Source organism: Crocodylus siamensis, chromosome 5 (assembly GCF_052110815.1).
Source record: "Crocodylus siamensis isolate JL-2025a chromosome 5, ASM5211081v1, whole genome shotgun sequence".
NCBI classification, from domain to species: domain Eukaryota; kingdom Metazoa; phylum Chordata; order Crocodylia; family Crocodylidae; genus Crocodylus; species Crocodylus siamensis.
In genome coordinates this window covers 148,085,648-148,103,701 of record NC_143399.1, presented here as the reverse complement: position 1 = coordinate 148,103,701, position 18,054 = coordinate 148,085,648, and the positions used below count along the sequence as shown (strand labels likewise).

The 18,054-nt window shown below is 44.0% G+C and overlaps 1 protein-coding gene across 3 annotated transcripts in view; it reads right to left on the bottom strand.

Moving 5' to 3' along the window:
• RFTN1 (raftlin, lipid raft linker 1) overlaps window positions 1-18,054 on the bottom strand; it is a 152,809-nt gene that overhangs the window by 18,243 nt on the left and 116,512 nt on the right. For all 3 annotated transcript variants that reach the window (XM_090046597.1, XM_090046595.1, XM_090046596.1), the window contains exon 7: window positions 7,009-7,124. In XM_090046597.1, coding sequence (XP_089902723.1) covers window positions 7,009-7,124 — 116 coding nt within the window. The remainder of the gene's footprint in view (window positions 1-7,008; window positions 7,125-18,054) is intronic.

Here is an 18,054-nt window from a genome sequence, read left to right as displayed (position 1 = left end):
CGTAGAGAGCCTTTCACTTCTCACAGTACTGATTTCCATACTCATTACCTTTACCCTTTTTGCTGTTATGGGCACACATCTCTTTTGTGACCAGAGGCTGCCAAGTGTTGCAAAGTGACAAGATCAAGCCCACCAAACTTATTAAACTTCTGACCTACATCAGATTTAAAGCCAAATCAAAACAAGATCTCCAGAGAAATCTCCATAAAGAACATGGAATTAAAACAATATGTCACCTAGTATTAGCAGAGAGAAACAATTTTGTCTCTTGATATAAGCACCACCTATGAATGTTTACCACACCTACGATTGATGCCATTATTGTTTCCATTCTACCAGACAAACAACTACTTCACAATTCATTTGGAAACTGACAGTCTAGTTCATGTCAACACATTTGGAGATGAAAAGTAGCAAAAAAGGACTGAAGCAAGAGTTGAATGTGCACAGCAATAATATCTCTCTCCAAGTCATGGAAAATATCTTGATGGAATATTACTCATTAGTAATAAAAAGGTACAAATATTTTAAATATTTTATAGTGCTCATTTTAAAGGAACACTTGTTAATTTTGACAGCATGTTTTATCTTGTGGATAGGGGAGAGAGAAGGTGACAGATCAGAGTTGGAAAGAAGGAAAACTATCTAGTCTTTGGTTAATCAGAGCTGTCTACTCACATTTACCTACACAAGCAACATTAAAACCATCAAAGAAGTTTTAATGCTAGAACTCACAGGCAGTAGTGGAAATAATGTGGCCTGACATTTTTAGGGTTAAAGTGGTAGGCTCATAGGAAGTATTCTGTCATTAAGAATCCTCTAGTCATTTGAAAAGATGCCACCGTTGTATTTTTGTTGGAGAGGAAAGAGTTACATAACTCAAAGCTATGACATCCTGTCTGTTGCTTGGCGGGACCACATACTGTGACAGCTGCAAGCTTTACATCCTCTACAAACTGACATTTTACACACATACTAAGTGCATTGCAGTATTCAGCTTGTTTTCGCTATTAAACTTGGAAGGAATGCTGTTGTTTAATAGCAATTAAGACAGGCAAAACTCTCTTTTAAGAGTCATGCCAATTCCTCTCATTGGCCCTTATGCTTAATGGAAAAATTTAGCTTTTCGTTTACTCTAAATAAGTTCTCCTATGTTTTTATTTATTATTTATTGTATTACAGATGGCACATATATATAGCCTTTTTGGATTTTTTCAGGTAATTATTGTAATGATGGGGGGGTTAACTGGAGAACAATAAAATTAACAAATTTAATAAACCAGTTTTCATTAACAGAAGATGCACAAAAACCCAGCAAATGTGATAGCTTGTTCAGGAAATAGTCTGACATTTGCATTTAGTTTAGATTCTGTCTCAACAATTCTGAAGATCGATCAAGATAAGCAGGTCCAATGTAAATTCAAAATGGAAGTCTATTCATTAATTTGTGGCTGGCCATCTGCCTGGTCTGAGACAGATATGTTCTAATAGAATGAATTTCTGGAAACAATTAATTTAGCATAATGGTCCAGAGATGAGCCTACATCTCTGATACGAATGTCTAGATTTATCAGACACTTCATTACTATGAAAATCTCTGGTGATGCTTCTTCGAAGTATTTGTAGTAGAGGCAAAGGACTTATTGGGCTTCACAACAGATTTACTCAGCTTCAGTGAGCTCTTCCAACATCTTTGAACCTTTCTCTTTCCAAGTCTTTCAATTTCTTCTTCTCCCACTTCATTTCCCAGAGACTGCAAAGGTGAATCCTAAGGATATCTAACTAGGAGACATATGGAAAAGATACTATTCCAGGGATTAGGATTCTTGCGTCCTATTACTATCTCTTCCATTGATTTAATCACTTCACCTATTTATGCCCCTGTTCTACCTCCTCCTTTGAAACACCCAAGTACATACTTAAATTTGAGAGGAAGGGCAGTCAGATAAACCATCTCTCCTGTTCTTCTAGCTAAAAGGGGCCCTTTGCAAAGACAGGTCTCACTCTTATGACTCAGGGCATGTGTAACCAAAACAGGGGCCCCAAGCTGAGGTGGTGGATTTTTAAAAAGTGCTTCAATTTAGGATGAAGTAAACCCCCATGTTGTGTCTCCACCCATGTCTTACCTGCCTCTCCAGCAGTAGGGAGAGGAGACTGAGCTGCCGGTGGGTGGAGCGGTCCCTGGGCTGCGGAGGAGGGGAGGCACTGGTACTTCCTTCTGCAGCAGCAACAGGCCCCCCCAAGCTGGCACACACCCACAGGCACCTGGCTCGGGCAGTTCCAGGGGACACCGCAGCAATGGAGGGAAGGACCAGGTTCCTGCGCAGCTCAGGCAGGCAGGCAGGCTCTGGAGGGTGGGGGGGAAAGATAAGGCTCACAGCTTTTCTCCTTTTTTCCTTCAATGGAGCCTGCCTTCCTGGGCTGCTGCCATGCTGCTTGCATGGCCTGCCTGCACAGTCCCTGAGTCGCACGGACCCCAGTGCTTCACTCCATGGCTGTAGGGCAACAAACTAAAACTCCTTGGAGGTGTTTTAGTTTCCTGCACCCCAAAGTCATTTAAGGCATATTATGCCGCTGAATGTGCCACAGCGGCTGGAATTAATGTGCAATACGTTGCCGACATGTGCACTCACCAACACCATTAAAGTGGTGCAAAAACATTTAACCCATTTTAAAGTGGCATGCACATGTCTCTCGTTTCACCTACATGCCCTAGAAGTCTACATAACTTGAGGAGGTGGCTGGCTGATTTCACAGGCAGATCCCAGGGCCAGCTGCAATTTTCAGTCTAATGGAACTGTTTGGGATTCAAACGTTTCTGGGAATAAACACAAGCACAAAAGGGCAGTGTTGCCACATAGCACTGAGACCACCCTAAATCTCAAATTACACTGCATGATCACCTGCTCTGGACACCTGAGTTATATAAACCAATAAGTCCCCAATTCAAATCTAAATCAAATCCAGATTATGACTGATGGAAATTAATTTGGTTCAGCCGGTCTGTGGTACATGTTACTGATATATGAACAGTGTGGATTTTAACAGTTCATTTCTGTAATTATGCCTGGTTAGCCATCTACATCTAGACTAATGCTCTATGCCAAGAACCCAAACTACTTTGCCTGTGAAGGAGTATTTGTTGCAGATGCTTAGTTAGCACCAGAAATGTTTTCACCAACACGTATGCAAACTTTTAGTATTCAAAAGACTGGATGGAACAATCCACTTAAGGTTGGGAAAGTCCATCCCAAAGACACTGTCTGAAGAACTGTTAAGGTTGACAGAAGATTACAAAGTAAATATGTGAGAGAGGAAACAGCAGTACAACTTGAGTAGTGATGTGACTGTCAGGTTTTTAGGTCAGCCATTTCAGCTCACTGACCCCCAGGACTGCAATGTCTTCAATGCTTGCTAATTTTTTTTCACTCTCTTGAATTCTTTCTACTCCCTCAGAAGCCACTTCCAATTTTCACTTCTCAGAAGCTCTAGGTAGACTGGGCAGAAAAGGGGAGGGGAGTTTTCATGTTGCAATCAATGAGGACAAGCAAGTCTGAGCTGTCCATCAGGATAAACTATCACCTAATATAATCAATAAAAAAAAATGTATTTGCTGTAGTTTACCCAAAACACACACTATACATGTGTAAATATAATATAGCAACACTAATAAAGGAAAGGTGAAATATTTAGAAGGTCTATATTTTGAAGCAAAAAGCAGAAGTTCCCAAGTTTCTATGGAAATGATCGAGAAATGTATCATTTCTTCTAAGATGGCTAGCATTTAGCCTCTGAAACAGACAATATTTATGAAAATTAAAAGAAGACATTGTCAGGGGTGCAAAAGGCTTTGCAGTTTGTTATGGTTATATCCCAACTTACTTAACAGAAAGTTGTGTAGGGTAAAAAAGTCAAGATAGTAAAAAAGTAATGATGTAATTTGCTGCTAAAACAGATTCCTAAAGCACAGAAAGGCTGAACTGTAACTAACTTCTCCATGGGGAAGCAACACAGAGCAGGTCAGGAAAGATAAGGATGTGGGAGCTATAGTTGCATTTCTTACATCTCCAAATGCAAGGACCACATTGGCTAGTACATGCAGTACTAGCAAGAAGGCTGGACCCTGGCCTGTTCTCACCTCCTCACTCTACAAGACATCATAAACTGCCGCCTCTTCAAAGACATCTGAAGCTGCACACCCTATGAGTATCTGGAAGGCTGTACACAACAGGGATATAAGTCCTCCTTTAGATGCAATGTCTTTGAGATTCCTTCACAGGCTCTAGTTTGTTGCTACATTTAGCCTTAAAAACCTAATAGATCTTAGCCTACTGAATTAAAACTGAACATAAGACACACATTCAAACATATTTAACCACAAGAGGAACCTTCTCTACCTGGTAAGCACAACACCCAATCGTTTGTTATTACCATAAAGCCATTTTATTTTACTAATCCACAATATCACCCCCTGAGAACTGCTAAAATTTAGCAGACTTTAACCTTTGGTTTGCTGGAATTTTAGATATTTAAACTAGTGATGACTCAACATATTTTGCTAATGGAAACTTTTTGGCCAACCATGCTTTACTCAAGCCTCATTCCAGATTTTACATGCTATTGATTTTACATCAAACTGGAGGCCTAGTCATCACCTTTAGGGGACAGATTTTTTGGTGCCGACTGAAATAGCAACAGCACTGGTGAAATTAAAATAGTGGGTGATAATAAAAATGCATGTTCCATGGGATCTTTTCCTTTAGATATAATAACAATTTAAACTCATTTCAGTTGGATTGTTTTACCTAGCTGTAAAAATGTTTGCCTGCAGCTGAAGACCTGAACCTATTGGCCTGATCCAAAGACATATTACCAAACTGGAGTGCAGACAGGCATGGCGGGGCACCAAAAGTTAGTGCTGACCTAGTGAAAGGGAACTTGATAGGGCTTGATGTGTTCAAGTCAGCAGGCCCAGGTGATCTTCATCCAAGGGTGCTAAAGGAATTGGCCGGTGAAATAGCAGAACCACTGACAAACCACTGAGCGCTCATCACACTCAGGGCTGGTCCCAGTGGACTGGAAAAGGGCCAATGTGGTCCCCATTTTCAAAAAGGGGAAGAAGGAGGATCCGGGTAACTATAGACCGGTTAGTCTCACCTCTATTCTTGGGAAAACCTTTGAAAAAATTATTAAGAAATATATTTGTGAGAGTCCAACAGGAAACGTAATGCTGAAGGGCAACCAGCATGGATTCACAGCAGGTTGATCCCACCTGACAAACCTTGTTTCTTTTTACGACCAGGTCACAAACTGCTTACATACAGGAGCGGAGGTAGATATCATATACTTGGATTTTTAAAAAGCCTTTGATATAGTGTCACATCCCATTCTCATAAAAAAACTGAGCGGTTGTGACTTAGCTGATTACACAGTCAGGTGGGTGGCAAATTGGCTAATAGGATGCACCCAGAGAGTGGTGGTGGATGGGTCGGTATCGACCTGGAAGGATGTGGGCAGTGGTGTTCCCCAGGGCTTGGTCCTCAGGCCAGTACTGTTCAACATCTGCAGTGATTTGAACAAGGTGGATTCAGGTGGATTTGGACAAGCTGGAAAAGTGGGCAGAACAAAATAGGATGCAGTTTAATAAGGAAAAGTGCAGAGTACTACACCTAGGGAGAAGGAATCACCAACACACATACAGATTGGGAGAAACTTTCTAAGCAGCACAGCAGCAGAAAGGGATCTCGGAGTCATAGTTGACTTAAAGATGAACGTGAGTTGACAATGTGACAAAATGATCATTAGAGCTAACCGCACTCTATCATGCATTAATAGGTGCATCACGAACAGGTCTAGGGAGGTGATACTTCCTCTCTGTGTGGCACTGGTAGGCTGCAGCTGGAGTACTGTATTCTCTTGTATGATTAGAGGCCTGCAGGATAGGTCCTATGAGGAGAAGTTGAGGGACCTAGATCTCCTCAGCCTCCGTAAGAGAAGGCTGAGAGGGGATTTGGTGGCTGTCTACAAATTTGTCGGGGGGGGAGCAAGGAATAGGAGATCCTCTGTTTACCAAGGCATCCCTTGGAGTAACTAGAAACAACAGCCACAAACAGACAGAGAGCAGATTTAGACTATACATTAGGAAGAACTTCTTTACTGTAATGATTACCAGAATCTGGATTGGGCTTCCAAGGGGGGTTGTGCTCTCCCCTACCTTGGAGGTCTTTAAGAAGAGACTGGACAAACATCTGGCTGAGGTCATCTGACCCCAGCACTCTTTCCTGCCCAGGGCAGGGGGTTGGACTCAACGATCTGCTGAGGTCCCTCCTAAACCTGAAAATCTATGAAATTTATGAAAGAATCTATTTCCCTTGGCATTGTTAATTAGCCAATATACCATATGGTTGTTTCTTTCTGCATTCCCCCCACCCCCGCAATTCTTCTCCATTAATCTGCAAACACTGAAACTTCTGACCAAAGAGACAGGTCTATTGAAAATTTAACAGTGCCTCTTATGTTGGCCAAAAGGGGTCATTGGGAAGCTAATGACTAGTTTGTGTGTGTGCGTATTGTACTCATATCTATCTAAAGTGATTCTTTCTTTGGTACTATCACCAGAGTGATAGATGCGATTATGTTGCCCTGACAACTAATGGAGATTTTCTTTTTCTAATAGTGGCCAATATTTTTGGAACAGAAGGTCCTGAGCTCTATCCCTTACCACTCCCCATCAAACTCTGCCATATAATTTAAGTGACACCTACAATACACAACACCAGGAAGACATTGTGAGGATGTCAAAATATAAGCGTATATACACAACTTGTGGTTAATTTGCCATATCATTATGTTGTCAGACCCTCTTTCCTTTACTTCAGTAACCTATGTGTTATTGCTGAAGTAGAGAGAAACACAGTATAACAGAGATTGCTTCACCATTTTGTTGGCTTGTGATTTAGGAAAATATAGTGAGGGTGGAAATAAAAGAATAGTAAACTACAGACTTACCTCCAAAACAGTCCATTGTTCAACAACAATAGCATCGTATGGCTGTATTGTTTTACTGTCTTTGATGGCAAGATCTTCAAAGATAAACACACCATCTATTGATCCCTGTAAGGAATCTGTGCAAAAAAATCAAGAAGTTTTGTGTAACTTTTGTGGCAGGCACCTGTATACAGCAAGACATTTTATTTCACTAATGTTCATAATCAGATCTTCTTCCCAGCTTGCTAATAAAAAGAAACCAGCAGAGATTCCTGGACAGTCTAAGTCTGCTAAAATAAGTTGGATTAATTAATCTGGACATTTTAAGAGTATCCCTGTTCACTAAAGAGCAAGTCTCATTGTCATGTCACAAACTGCTACATGCTTCCATGAGTTTGCTTTTAACACCACAGCTACTTCAGTTTAATCAGGTGAAATGAAGTGTGCCTATCCTGGGCTCCAATCCAATAAAACTGCTGGGATGTTCATAGTTATGCTTAATGGATGAAGTGCATAAAATAAGTTGTATGTAGCACCAACATTTTAAAGGCTTTCCTAGTTATGCTTCTAATATTAATACATTCAATCATTTATCTACCCAAGGCAAATAATTCCATACATATCTGCAAGTGTAAATACTGTATTTACTTGAATCCAAGATAAGGTTATTTTCCTTATTTAATATGGTAGGGAGGCCCCTTGCTTTGGATTTGAGTACTAGCTGGGGAGCCAGGTAGCTGCTGCATCTTCAACTCTGGCCCCAATCCATGGTGGGACTCAGAGATGCTGCCTCCACCCACCACCTACCCTCTGTTGCACTCTGTCCCACCCCACCTATCCACCCAACCCCATCCACTGCTGCTTACCCTCCAACTATGACCCCAACTCTGGCCCCACTCTAGCCCAGGGCACAGAGCTACTCTGGTCCTTGTTCAGCCACACACCAGTGGTGATGGTGAAAGCAGCTCCAAAGCCAACTCCAGCACTGAGGCCAGAGTTGCTGCTGCTGCAACCACTACTGCCTGGCCAGAGTGACTATGTGCTCCATGGCCTGGGTTAGAGTGGAGCCAGAGCTAGAAGGTAAGTTGTGGAGGGAGATGGGTGGGATGGGAAAAGGTAGAGGGGAACAGAGGCAACAGCCAGGGCACGGACCGGCGGGAGTGGGAGCAGGTGGCGGGACAGGGGTCAGGGGCATGCATTCATTGTGCAGGGGGCAGGAGGCAAAAGGCAGGGGTCAGGCCTCTGCTACCTGCCCCCCACCCCCCACCCCCGCCTCTTGCCGCTGCTTGCCCCGCTGCAGCAGTTGGGAGCATGAATTTAAGATGACCCTCCAATATATGATTCTGTACATAGAAATTACAACAAATAAATTTTCCACATATAGAATCTCTCTAAAATTAAACGTTATCTTGGATTCAGGTAAGTATGGTCTTGGTCTATGTGCACAAAGGAAGATCTGGCATATGCAAATTACAGATTGTGTGACAGCAAAGACATGTTCACATATATTGCATTGATTATGAAAGCACTGTGGTGATTATGCCTAGTATACCACTGTTTTCAATCACACACATAACGGTACATATTCAGCATTTCTCCAGTTTTCATAAATAAGTAAAAAGAAGATTCAAGCAGCGTATTTTCTCAAGTCTTAATCATGCACTCTGTAAAAAGAAGTCACCATCATACACAAGCATTCTTTTTCACAACATTTCGTTGCGTACTCCATTATGGAGCTATTTTGTAAGATAAATAATTGAAAGGTAATTTTGTTACTGTACCTTGTAATATAAATAATCTCAACCACAAAACAATCAGCATATACTTCAAGAGCTATCACTGATTATTATGAAGTACTAGACTGCTTATAATACTGCCTGTATATTGTTTATAATGTAATATACTATGAAATCTTTTGACATTGTTTGAAAAACATTTTTTTCAGCCTATTTGCCTTAAAATAGCTCCTTACACATTTATTTTGAATAACCAATTACAAAGACCTCAATTATTCCTTTTTTCTCCCTCTCCCAAAAGAGTATGATATTTTACATCAAGGTTTCCATGCATTTTTATAGGGAATTATATTACGCACATTGATGCCATTTATTGTTTTGGGATGAGCCAGATGTTTTGAGAACAATAGGTCCTTGAGCTGATAAGCCATTAACATCTGTCTAACGAAGGTCACACAAGCTTGCTTTCAAGTTCTGTATGCAGTCAGAAAAAAAAACACACCTAGTGATGGATTCTCCTTAGAGAAAGTCTAAGGTTATGTTTTATTCAGTAAACCTGTTATTATTTTATGTCATTTTTGTATTAGAGATACTGAAAGGAAATTACAGAAATTAGAGATAAACAAGGACTCTCTTCAGTCTGAGCCAACACCTATTTTCTAATGCTCTGTGAAGGATTCTATAATTTCTCTTATTTAAGATTTTCAAATCATTCATATCTGCCCAGACAAAACATAGGTTCTCCACACAGTATTTCTTTAATAATTATGCTTCCATTAATGCTGACCTAATCACCTAAGTGCAGCAAGATTATAGGAGAGAGTTCCTGTAAAACCTTTTTTTGACTGTGAGAAACTCTAAGCTCATTGCTGATTTTTGCCAATAACCCACAAAGCAGGTAGTGTGAAGTCATAGCACCAAGTGATAGAGCTTGAGACAATACTAACTGAAACTCCCAGTCATGCAAGAAAAACAAGCCCTTGCAGCCAGAGATGACTCTAACAGGGTGCGGAGCCCAAGGCAAATCAGCCTGTGTGGGGCCCCCTCTCCCATCCCACGGCACACTTACGCAGGTAAATGAACATTGTGGCACACCAGATGTGGAAGGAGGGTGGCGGCTGGGATTTCCAGCCAGAACACAGTGAAAGAAACATCCAACACACAGGGTGGGTGGGTGGGCTACACCTCAAATGTGGCAGACAGCACCAAACACGGGAGGACCCATGGTCTCTCCACCCAGCTCTGTGGGGCCCCCCAAAGTGCAGGGCTTGGAGCACTTGCCCTGATTTTCTCCCTGCCAGGGATGGATCTGCTTGCAGCACTCCTGAAAATGTACTTGCCCGGACAACTCTGCACTGCTGTGACTGTAGCTCTTCTCTTTTGAGATGTCTTGAATTCATGGGATGCTAGATGGAGCATGCCTCTGCACTGGAGGCAGGAATGTGGCTTCTTGCACCTCCTTGTATCTTGTGCATCTCTATGGACACCAGGTATAATCCACAACAGGATGTTTTGAAGTTAATGCAAAAGGGAGCTTCTCGGATGATGAATTTAAAACAGTTAAATTATCATAATTTAAATCCACCTTCCAATAAAGTCAGTTCAATTGAGTCTCTGCAGTTACATGGAGCAAAGCTGAAGGTGTAAGCGTTTACACCCTTTTCTCCTCCACCGTGCTTCTGTTTACACGAACTATCCTTTCCTGTAGTTGGTCAAATCATTAAACCTTAAGGCTAAGTACAGACAGTCAAAAAGCCTGAGTCTGAATCGATTCAGTCTTTGCAGGTTAGTCTAAACTTCAGAGATTAAACTGAGAAACAACTGGACACACATTTACTTTTGATTCAGAAAATGCAGACACATGTCTGCAGTGGCTCAGGCCAGAAGCCAGGGGCTGCTAGAACACAGCTCTCTGGCATGTAGCCAGCATGAGTTGTGTGTTTGCTTCCTCTTCCTGGTGCCCCTGAGGTCTCTGAGATTTGCAGTCCAGACTCACAGCAGCAGGACCCTTCCTGCTTCCAGGCATAGGCAAGGGCTGCTTCCAGGTGCCTCTGGGATTAGTAGTCCACAGTCACAGCCAGGAATAAGTTTGAGCAAGAGAAAGGAGTGTTTAACCTCCCTCCCTGACCCCAGCCTCCAAGCCCCCACCCTTCTCTGCTGCAGCTGACAGCACAACCCAGCCCAGGGCTGGAAAGCATGCTGGGATGCTGGAGGACAGTGATTTAACTTGAATCAGGGAGGGGTCTGGAACAGAAGTTTCATAAACCAGTTTAACCCAAATCAGTTAAGCCTGATACTACATTCAACCAAGTTTATCTTAAACCAGTTTCAGCCATTTTGAAACTGGCTTACGTACACTGAATTTATGTTCTGTTACAGATTTAAACCAGTTTCTGATGACTTAAGCTGGTTTATTTGTAACTTCTGTCCCTAGCCTTTATGAATGCAATGGCATGTGCAAGTAATCACGTCCATATTAATAAAGGTTATGTTAATATGCCTAAAGGTGAAAAATAAAAGCATACTGCTCGCAGTTTTGGGAGGTTTCTATTTGTAAATCCAAAGAACTAAAGAAGTGCACCACCTTCTTCTCTTCCTTTTGAACTCCTGTGACCAACCCATGATCACTATTGTTAAGTATAGACAGTCAAAAAGCCCGAGGCTGAATCAATTCAATCTTTGCAGGTTAGTCTAAGTAAGATGCATAGATTAAACCAATGATAAGCAAATGCACAAATTTATACTGGTTTATGTGTAATTACAATCCCTAGCCTCTAAGAATAAAAAATGGGGAATCTGAGAACCTTGATAAGTGAATTATGCCCTTCATGGACCAAGCTCCAAACGAGACTAAAGTGGCATGCCAATAATGAGCAGGAAAACCTTTTAGGGTATTTTTCCCCTTCTTCTTTTTAGCCAAGATGGATGACTCTACATTCAAAGAAGGAGAGAAAAAATTGTGGTTAAGAGTAGCTAACATGCGACCAAGCAGCTGGCCTACAGGTTAGAAAATGTGAAACTCAAATATAGTGCTCAACATTGTGCAAGTCAGCAGATTATTGGCCAACAGTTATTTTGTATATTTAATTTAAAAATGACACTTACAGGGCCTAGCTTTAGAAGCAGGAAGTAATCCAAGTTACTATTTTGGATGTACCCACACCATGTCTCCATACCACACTATTTTGGATGTACCCATGTCTCCTAGCTAAAAGGGAGGCGTACATCCAATGGACGGGAGGGGCATCACCAGGGAGGACTATACTGAGGTTGCTCGGGGATGCAAGGGGGCAGTCAGGAAGGCCAAGGCGGAGATGGAACTGGGACTAGCTATCCAGATCAAGGACAACAAGAAGTCCTTTTTTAAATACATAGGGGGCAAGAAGAAGGTACTGCGTAACGTGGGACCCCTGCAAGACACGCTGGGAAATTTGGTCGTCACACCAGATGACAAAGCTAACCTATTTAACGACTTCTTGCCTTCATTTTCCTGAGCAGGGACCGGATCAGCCCCCCCACTGGGCCCCCCTCAGGCCCCTGGGGAGGTGCACCTAGGCCAAGGTCTGTGAGAATCTAGTCAGGGAACTTCTGGAGGGACTGGATGTATTTGAAACAGCTGGTCTGGATGATCTTCACCCCAGAGTGCTGAGGGAATTAGCTGAGGTCATTGCAGGATCCCTGGCACAGCTTTACAAGCACTCATGGCTTTACGAGCACTCAGAGAACTTGGAGAGGGCCAATGTGGTTCCCATCTTCAAAAAAGGGAGGAAGGACTCAGGAAACTATAGGCCAGTTAGTCATACCTCAATCCTGGGTAAGCTTTTCGAGAGAATTATTCTGGCAAATGTCCACAAGGGGGGCAGCAGGGGAGATTACGCTTAGGGGCAATCAACACGGGTTCATTAGAGGCAGGTCTTGTCAGACCAACCTGGTGGCCTTCTATGACCAGGTCACCAAATTCTTATATGCAGGGGTAGCAGTGGACATAGTCTTTCTGGACTTTTGGAAGGCCTTCAACACCGTCTCTCACCCCATTCTCATTAAAAAACTGGGGGACTGTAGTGTTGACACCCACACAGTCAAATGGGTCGCCAACTGGCTGGAGGGCCACACCGAGAGAGTGGTAGTGGATGGGTTATTTTTAGCCTGGAGGGAGGTGGGCAGTGGGGTTCCACAGGGCTCGCTCCTCAGGCCTGTACTGTTCAACATCTTCATCAATGACTTGGACGAGGGGATAAAAAGCACCCTGTTCAAATTTGCTGATGGCACTAAGATGTGGGGAGATGTGAACATGCTAGAAGGAAGGAATAGGCTACAATTGGACCTAGACAGGTTACAGGGGTGGGCGGATGAGAACAGGATGGGTTTCAACACTGACAAGTGCAAGGTGATACACCTGGGGAGGAAGAACCAGCTGCATACCTGCAGGCTGGGGAACTCCCTTCTTATCAGTGCAGAGGCAGAAAAGGATCTTGGAGTCATCATTGATGCCAAGATGAACATGGGCTGGCAGTGTGGAGATGCAGTCAGGAAGGCCAACCGCACCTTGTCATGCATCCATAGACGCATCTCAAGCAGGTCCAAGGAGGTGATCCTCCCCCTCTGTGCGGCACTGGTCAGGCTGCAGCTGGAGTACTGCATCCAGTTCTGGGCGCTGCACTTCAAGAGGGATGTGGACAACATGGAGAGGGTCCAGAGGAGGGCCACTCGCATGATCAGGGGCAGCAGGGCAGGCCCTACGAGGAAAGGCTACTGGATCTGAACCTATTCAGCCTCCACAAGAGAAGGCTGAGTGGCCTGTTACAATCTAGTCAGAGGGGACTAGCAGGCATTGGGGGAGTCCCTGTTCCCCCGAGCACTACCAAGAGTGACTAGAAATAATGGTCACAAGCTGGCAGAGGGTAAATTCAGATTAGACATTAGGAGGCGCTACTTCCCTGTCAGGGCAGCTAGGATCTGGAACCAACTTCTAAGCGAAGTGGTGCTGGCTCCTACCCTGGGGATCTTTAAGACAAGGCTAGACAATCACCAAGCTGGTGTTGTTTGACCCCAGTACTCTTTCCTGCCATGGCAGGGAGTCGGACTTGATGATCTGCTCAGGTCCCTTCCGACCCTACTAACTATGAAACTATAACTATGAAACAAATCTGAGACAACAGAATAAATATCACTACTCAAATAAGCACTTTAATTTTCCAAGGCAGGCATGTGAAACATACTCTCAGGGGTATGTTTCACATCTACAGGGGTGCTCTTCCACCCAAACCCACCCTCTCTGCCATCTTCTGCTTGACCACTGAGAACCACCTGAGACATGCTAGGAACCAACTCCTTGGCCACTCTGGCACCTCAGTCTTATCCATCTCACCCAAGTCTTGGCAGCTTTGAGCCGAGGGGATTTTACCAGCTAGAAGAATCATATCCTTTGTCTAGTTACATGCTCAGAAAAGATAAAAGCCTTTTCCTTGGAAGACATCTGCCTTTATGGCCAAATGCTCTGAAATCACAATTATCACTGACAATAATCGTGTTGTAAAAAATAACAAAAAAAGGTTAATTATAAAAACAAGAGTAAATGTAAGAAGTCAGTACCCATATGCTGAGATACAGATAGAGACATATAAGAATAAACAAACAAAAGAAAATATTATAACAATAATTTTACCTTATCCCTGCCTCTTTGCCCTATGGTCCAAGAATGCAGCTTCCCTTCTCTCCTTGTCCGGACTGTTAGCTTGACTTGCCCAGCTAAGTTACTGGGGAACTAAAATACCTTATGCACAGGAAACCATAGACCAGTGGTCTCCAAACTTTTTAAGGTGAAGATCACTTTTTGAAGTAAAGAGTAATCTAGGATATACTGCACCCCCCTGCCCAGCAGGTCAGTCTGGGGGAGAAGGGGGCAGATCAAGACTCCCACAGTGAGGGAGGGAGTGGGGAAGGGGCAAGTGGGGCCCCAGCCGGGCCAGGCCGAAGGAGGTTCAGAGCCCAGGTGGCTCATCCAGGTGCACGGGGGAGCTCCTGCTGCTGCATGCACCCTGGCAGAGGTCTGGGGGGCACATGCCCCTCCAATCTGTGTGCGGGGCGAGGTGGCTGCCACTGTGCAGTGGGCTTTGCAACCCAAGCCCTGAGCTGCAGTGGGACTTGGAGCACAAAGCCCAGCACACAGCAGCAGCTGCCTCGCCCCATGCACCAACTGGGGGCATCTGCCCCCCCAGACTCCACTGGGGTGCATACAGTGGTGGGAGCCCCCCTGCACATCTGGATGAACTGCCCAGGTTCTGACTCTTCCCTGTCCTGTCCAAGGCCCCATTCACTTGGTGGTGGGGGGTATGGAGGGGGATCGTCCCACTCATCCAGCCTGGCTCTGGTGGCAGGGGGCACGGCTCAGCTCAGCCACGTGCATCCTACCACTCCTATGTCTTGCCACTCCCGGACTGTGTCCTGGTCGCTTCCCACGTGTGTCTCACTGCTCCCAATTGCAGAGCCTCTGAGATGGATTGTCAGGGGCTCCCTGATCGACCAGTCATTTGGGATCAACCAGCTGGTGACCACTGCTGTAGACCAACAATTGCTCTTCTGGCAAGGCTTAAGTATGTTTCTTATCTGGCCATTTACATACCTTATACACAATGGATTCTTAGGAAACCTATATTATGCCTGTTACTTCCTGCCCCCCAAGTATGTACGTTTACCAGACCAGAAGACTTTTCTGATCTAATTATGCGGAGAATATTTGCATCTGTTCAGACATTAGGATTACTAATCCAATATTCTAAAGATACTGTCTCCAACTTAATTTCCCCATTGTGATAAATGTCTTTCCCTGAACAGCCTGTTCTCAGGTATTATTCTTACTGGTTTCTTTTTTTGAGATATAAATCATCATTGTCTGGACAAACCTGGCTCATGTATGAACAAGGATTTGTTTGCCTGGCTGTTTAGCATACCTATGAGGGATGTTAATTTTCAGTAATTACTTCTCTTCAGCCATTTTGGCTTCAAACCTTTCCTGGATGTGAAAGAAACTCATTGTTTAGAGGGTGCCACTTGAAGATCATTATTGTTTCGTGCAATCCTGCCCTACTGTAACACGGAAGAAATACATTTTACATCATATATCATAAGGCAAAAGAATGATATGACTGAATTCAGCTTAATGCCACAAATCTTATCTGTTGAGACCACAAATGTCATATCAAGAAAAAATCAAGAACACATGCATGGCATTCCAAGAACACTTCAAAATATTGTGGAGTTTGTGATACCAAGGATCAAAGAAAAAGACAGCGTTTAGAGAACACCTGCAATCTACCTCAGACTCTCACACTCCTGTTTATACCTAAGCTATAGAAGACAGGTGATATTATCAGGGGCAGGCAAAGTCTGGACCCATAGTGAACTTCATTTCCCAGAAGCTGCTGCCCATCTCACTGTGGCCAGTTCCCATAGACACACCCCAGGAGTGGTGGGGCCATGACAGCACGGGGCCAAGGTTTCCATGGATACCAGCCCAAGCAGCGCTGGCAGGGTGCACGGCTGGGTGGGGAGATGTTCCAGGGCTGGGGCTGAGGCCAATTTTTTGTGGTGGTGATAGCATGGTCCAGAGCTGGAGCACAGTGGTGATTTGCTGCCTGCATGCCCCTGCCTGGGTCATGTGGGCAGCAGAATGCAGCTCTGCCCCACCTCCAGCCTATGCTATCACCACTGCCAAATCCTGGTGCTGCAGCAAGGTAGGCAGAGGCTGCTGGGAAACAGAGTCTGGCCACTGACCAGTTCCATCATTTTGCCCACCCCTGGGTTATATACATGTGTACATGTTACATATACTTTATGTAAAATTCAATTAAATACATTTCACATGCTTACACTAGTATGTATTCATACATGTGCACAACTGCATCTGTAGCTCCATCCATTCACATGCCTGCTACTTGAGGGTTCAAATAAAAAATTGGCACATCCACATTTTCACTCACTCAAACCATCAGACATGCTTCTGTACAGTGGATTGTGACTTACTCATGAACAAGTTGGAGCATTCATATATGCCCATTTCTGGCCAAGCTCTCCAGTCAACCTGATTCACATTCCTTTTTTTGGGTGTAATGGAGCAACTTAAAAACGCTACATTCAGTCAATCCTAAAATTTCAAGAATGCTCTAGCATCCATAAGCAAAACTTACTTCATTTCTAGGAAAATCAGAAAACTAGGAGGAAAAGCCAAGATGCACGTAGCCCCTGGTATCTGCTTAGTAAAGGCAAGGTTTCCAGCACTTCCAAAACTGTCAACAGGTCAACAAAATGGTTGATGACACCATTTAACAAGTCTAGGTATGTAAATATCATTAAAAAATGAACCTCCTCTAATTACATTCATTAAACAGTTAACCAATTACACAGCAGCTTGGACACAGCTGCTGCTGGAAGCAGCTCCCGGGACCATTTGACAGGGTGGGGGAGGAGGGGCAGGAAGGAGGCGGTGGCAAGCCTGGCCAGATAACACAGCCCATATTAAGCTCCAGTCTGGAAGTCAGGGTGGGGAGGCAGGACTTGTGAACAAGCAGCTAATTGTTTAATTGATGAGTCATTAAGCTACCTGTTTTCCTCTTTCATTTCAACCCTAGCATCTATGAAACTAATAGGCCATGGTACTAGTCCCCTCCCTGCTCCCCCTCCCTTCTTCCTGCCTGCCTTGCCACCTTCTGGTTCCTGCTGGGGCACTATGTGGCTTCCCTTCCCCACTTCCTTGTACCTTGCCCCAAGCTAAAGGATAACTGGTAAGCTAACCAGTTATCATTAGGTGCATTGGTTAAACCTTTAACCATTTAACCTTTCTCATCCCTATTAACAACTTGTAGCCCTACAACTGACTTCTTACCTCTGCCCAACATCTTCAAAGCCTGATGGCTGACCCCTAGATATCAAAAAAGACATAATTGTGGTGGGGTAAATCAAAAAAGTAGGGGAAACCTGAGTGAAGAGGCATACATCCCTGGGCATGGAGAGAGGCACCAACAGGTGAGGGAGGGGCACAAGCAATAAGGGTCAGGAAGAGCCACTAGGTGTCCCTGACAGAGTGGGGTGGGAGTGTAATGGACTGTAATGTCACATCAGGAAATACCAGTCCCAGAAGGGAAAGAAGGAGGAAGTAGAGGTGGGGAGGAAGAGAAGCAGCAGCAGGTAAGATGCCTGCTGAGACCCAGAAGCTGCAGCGGGGCTGACTGTAAGCCACAGCAGTCAAACAGGGAGCCCAGATATACAATAACTGAATGTTCTGTGAGACTAAATACTGGTTTTTAGCCCACTTGAAGTTAAGGAAGGGTTTACA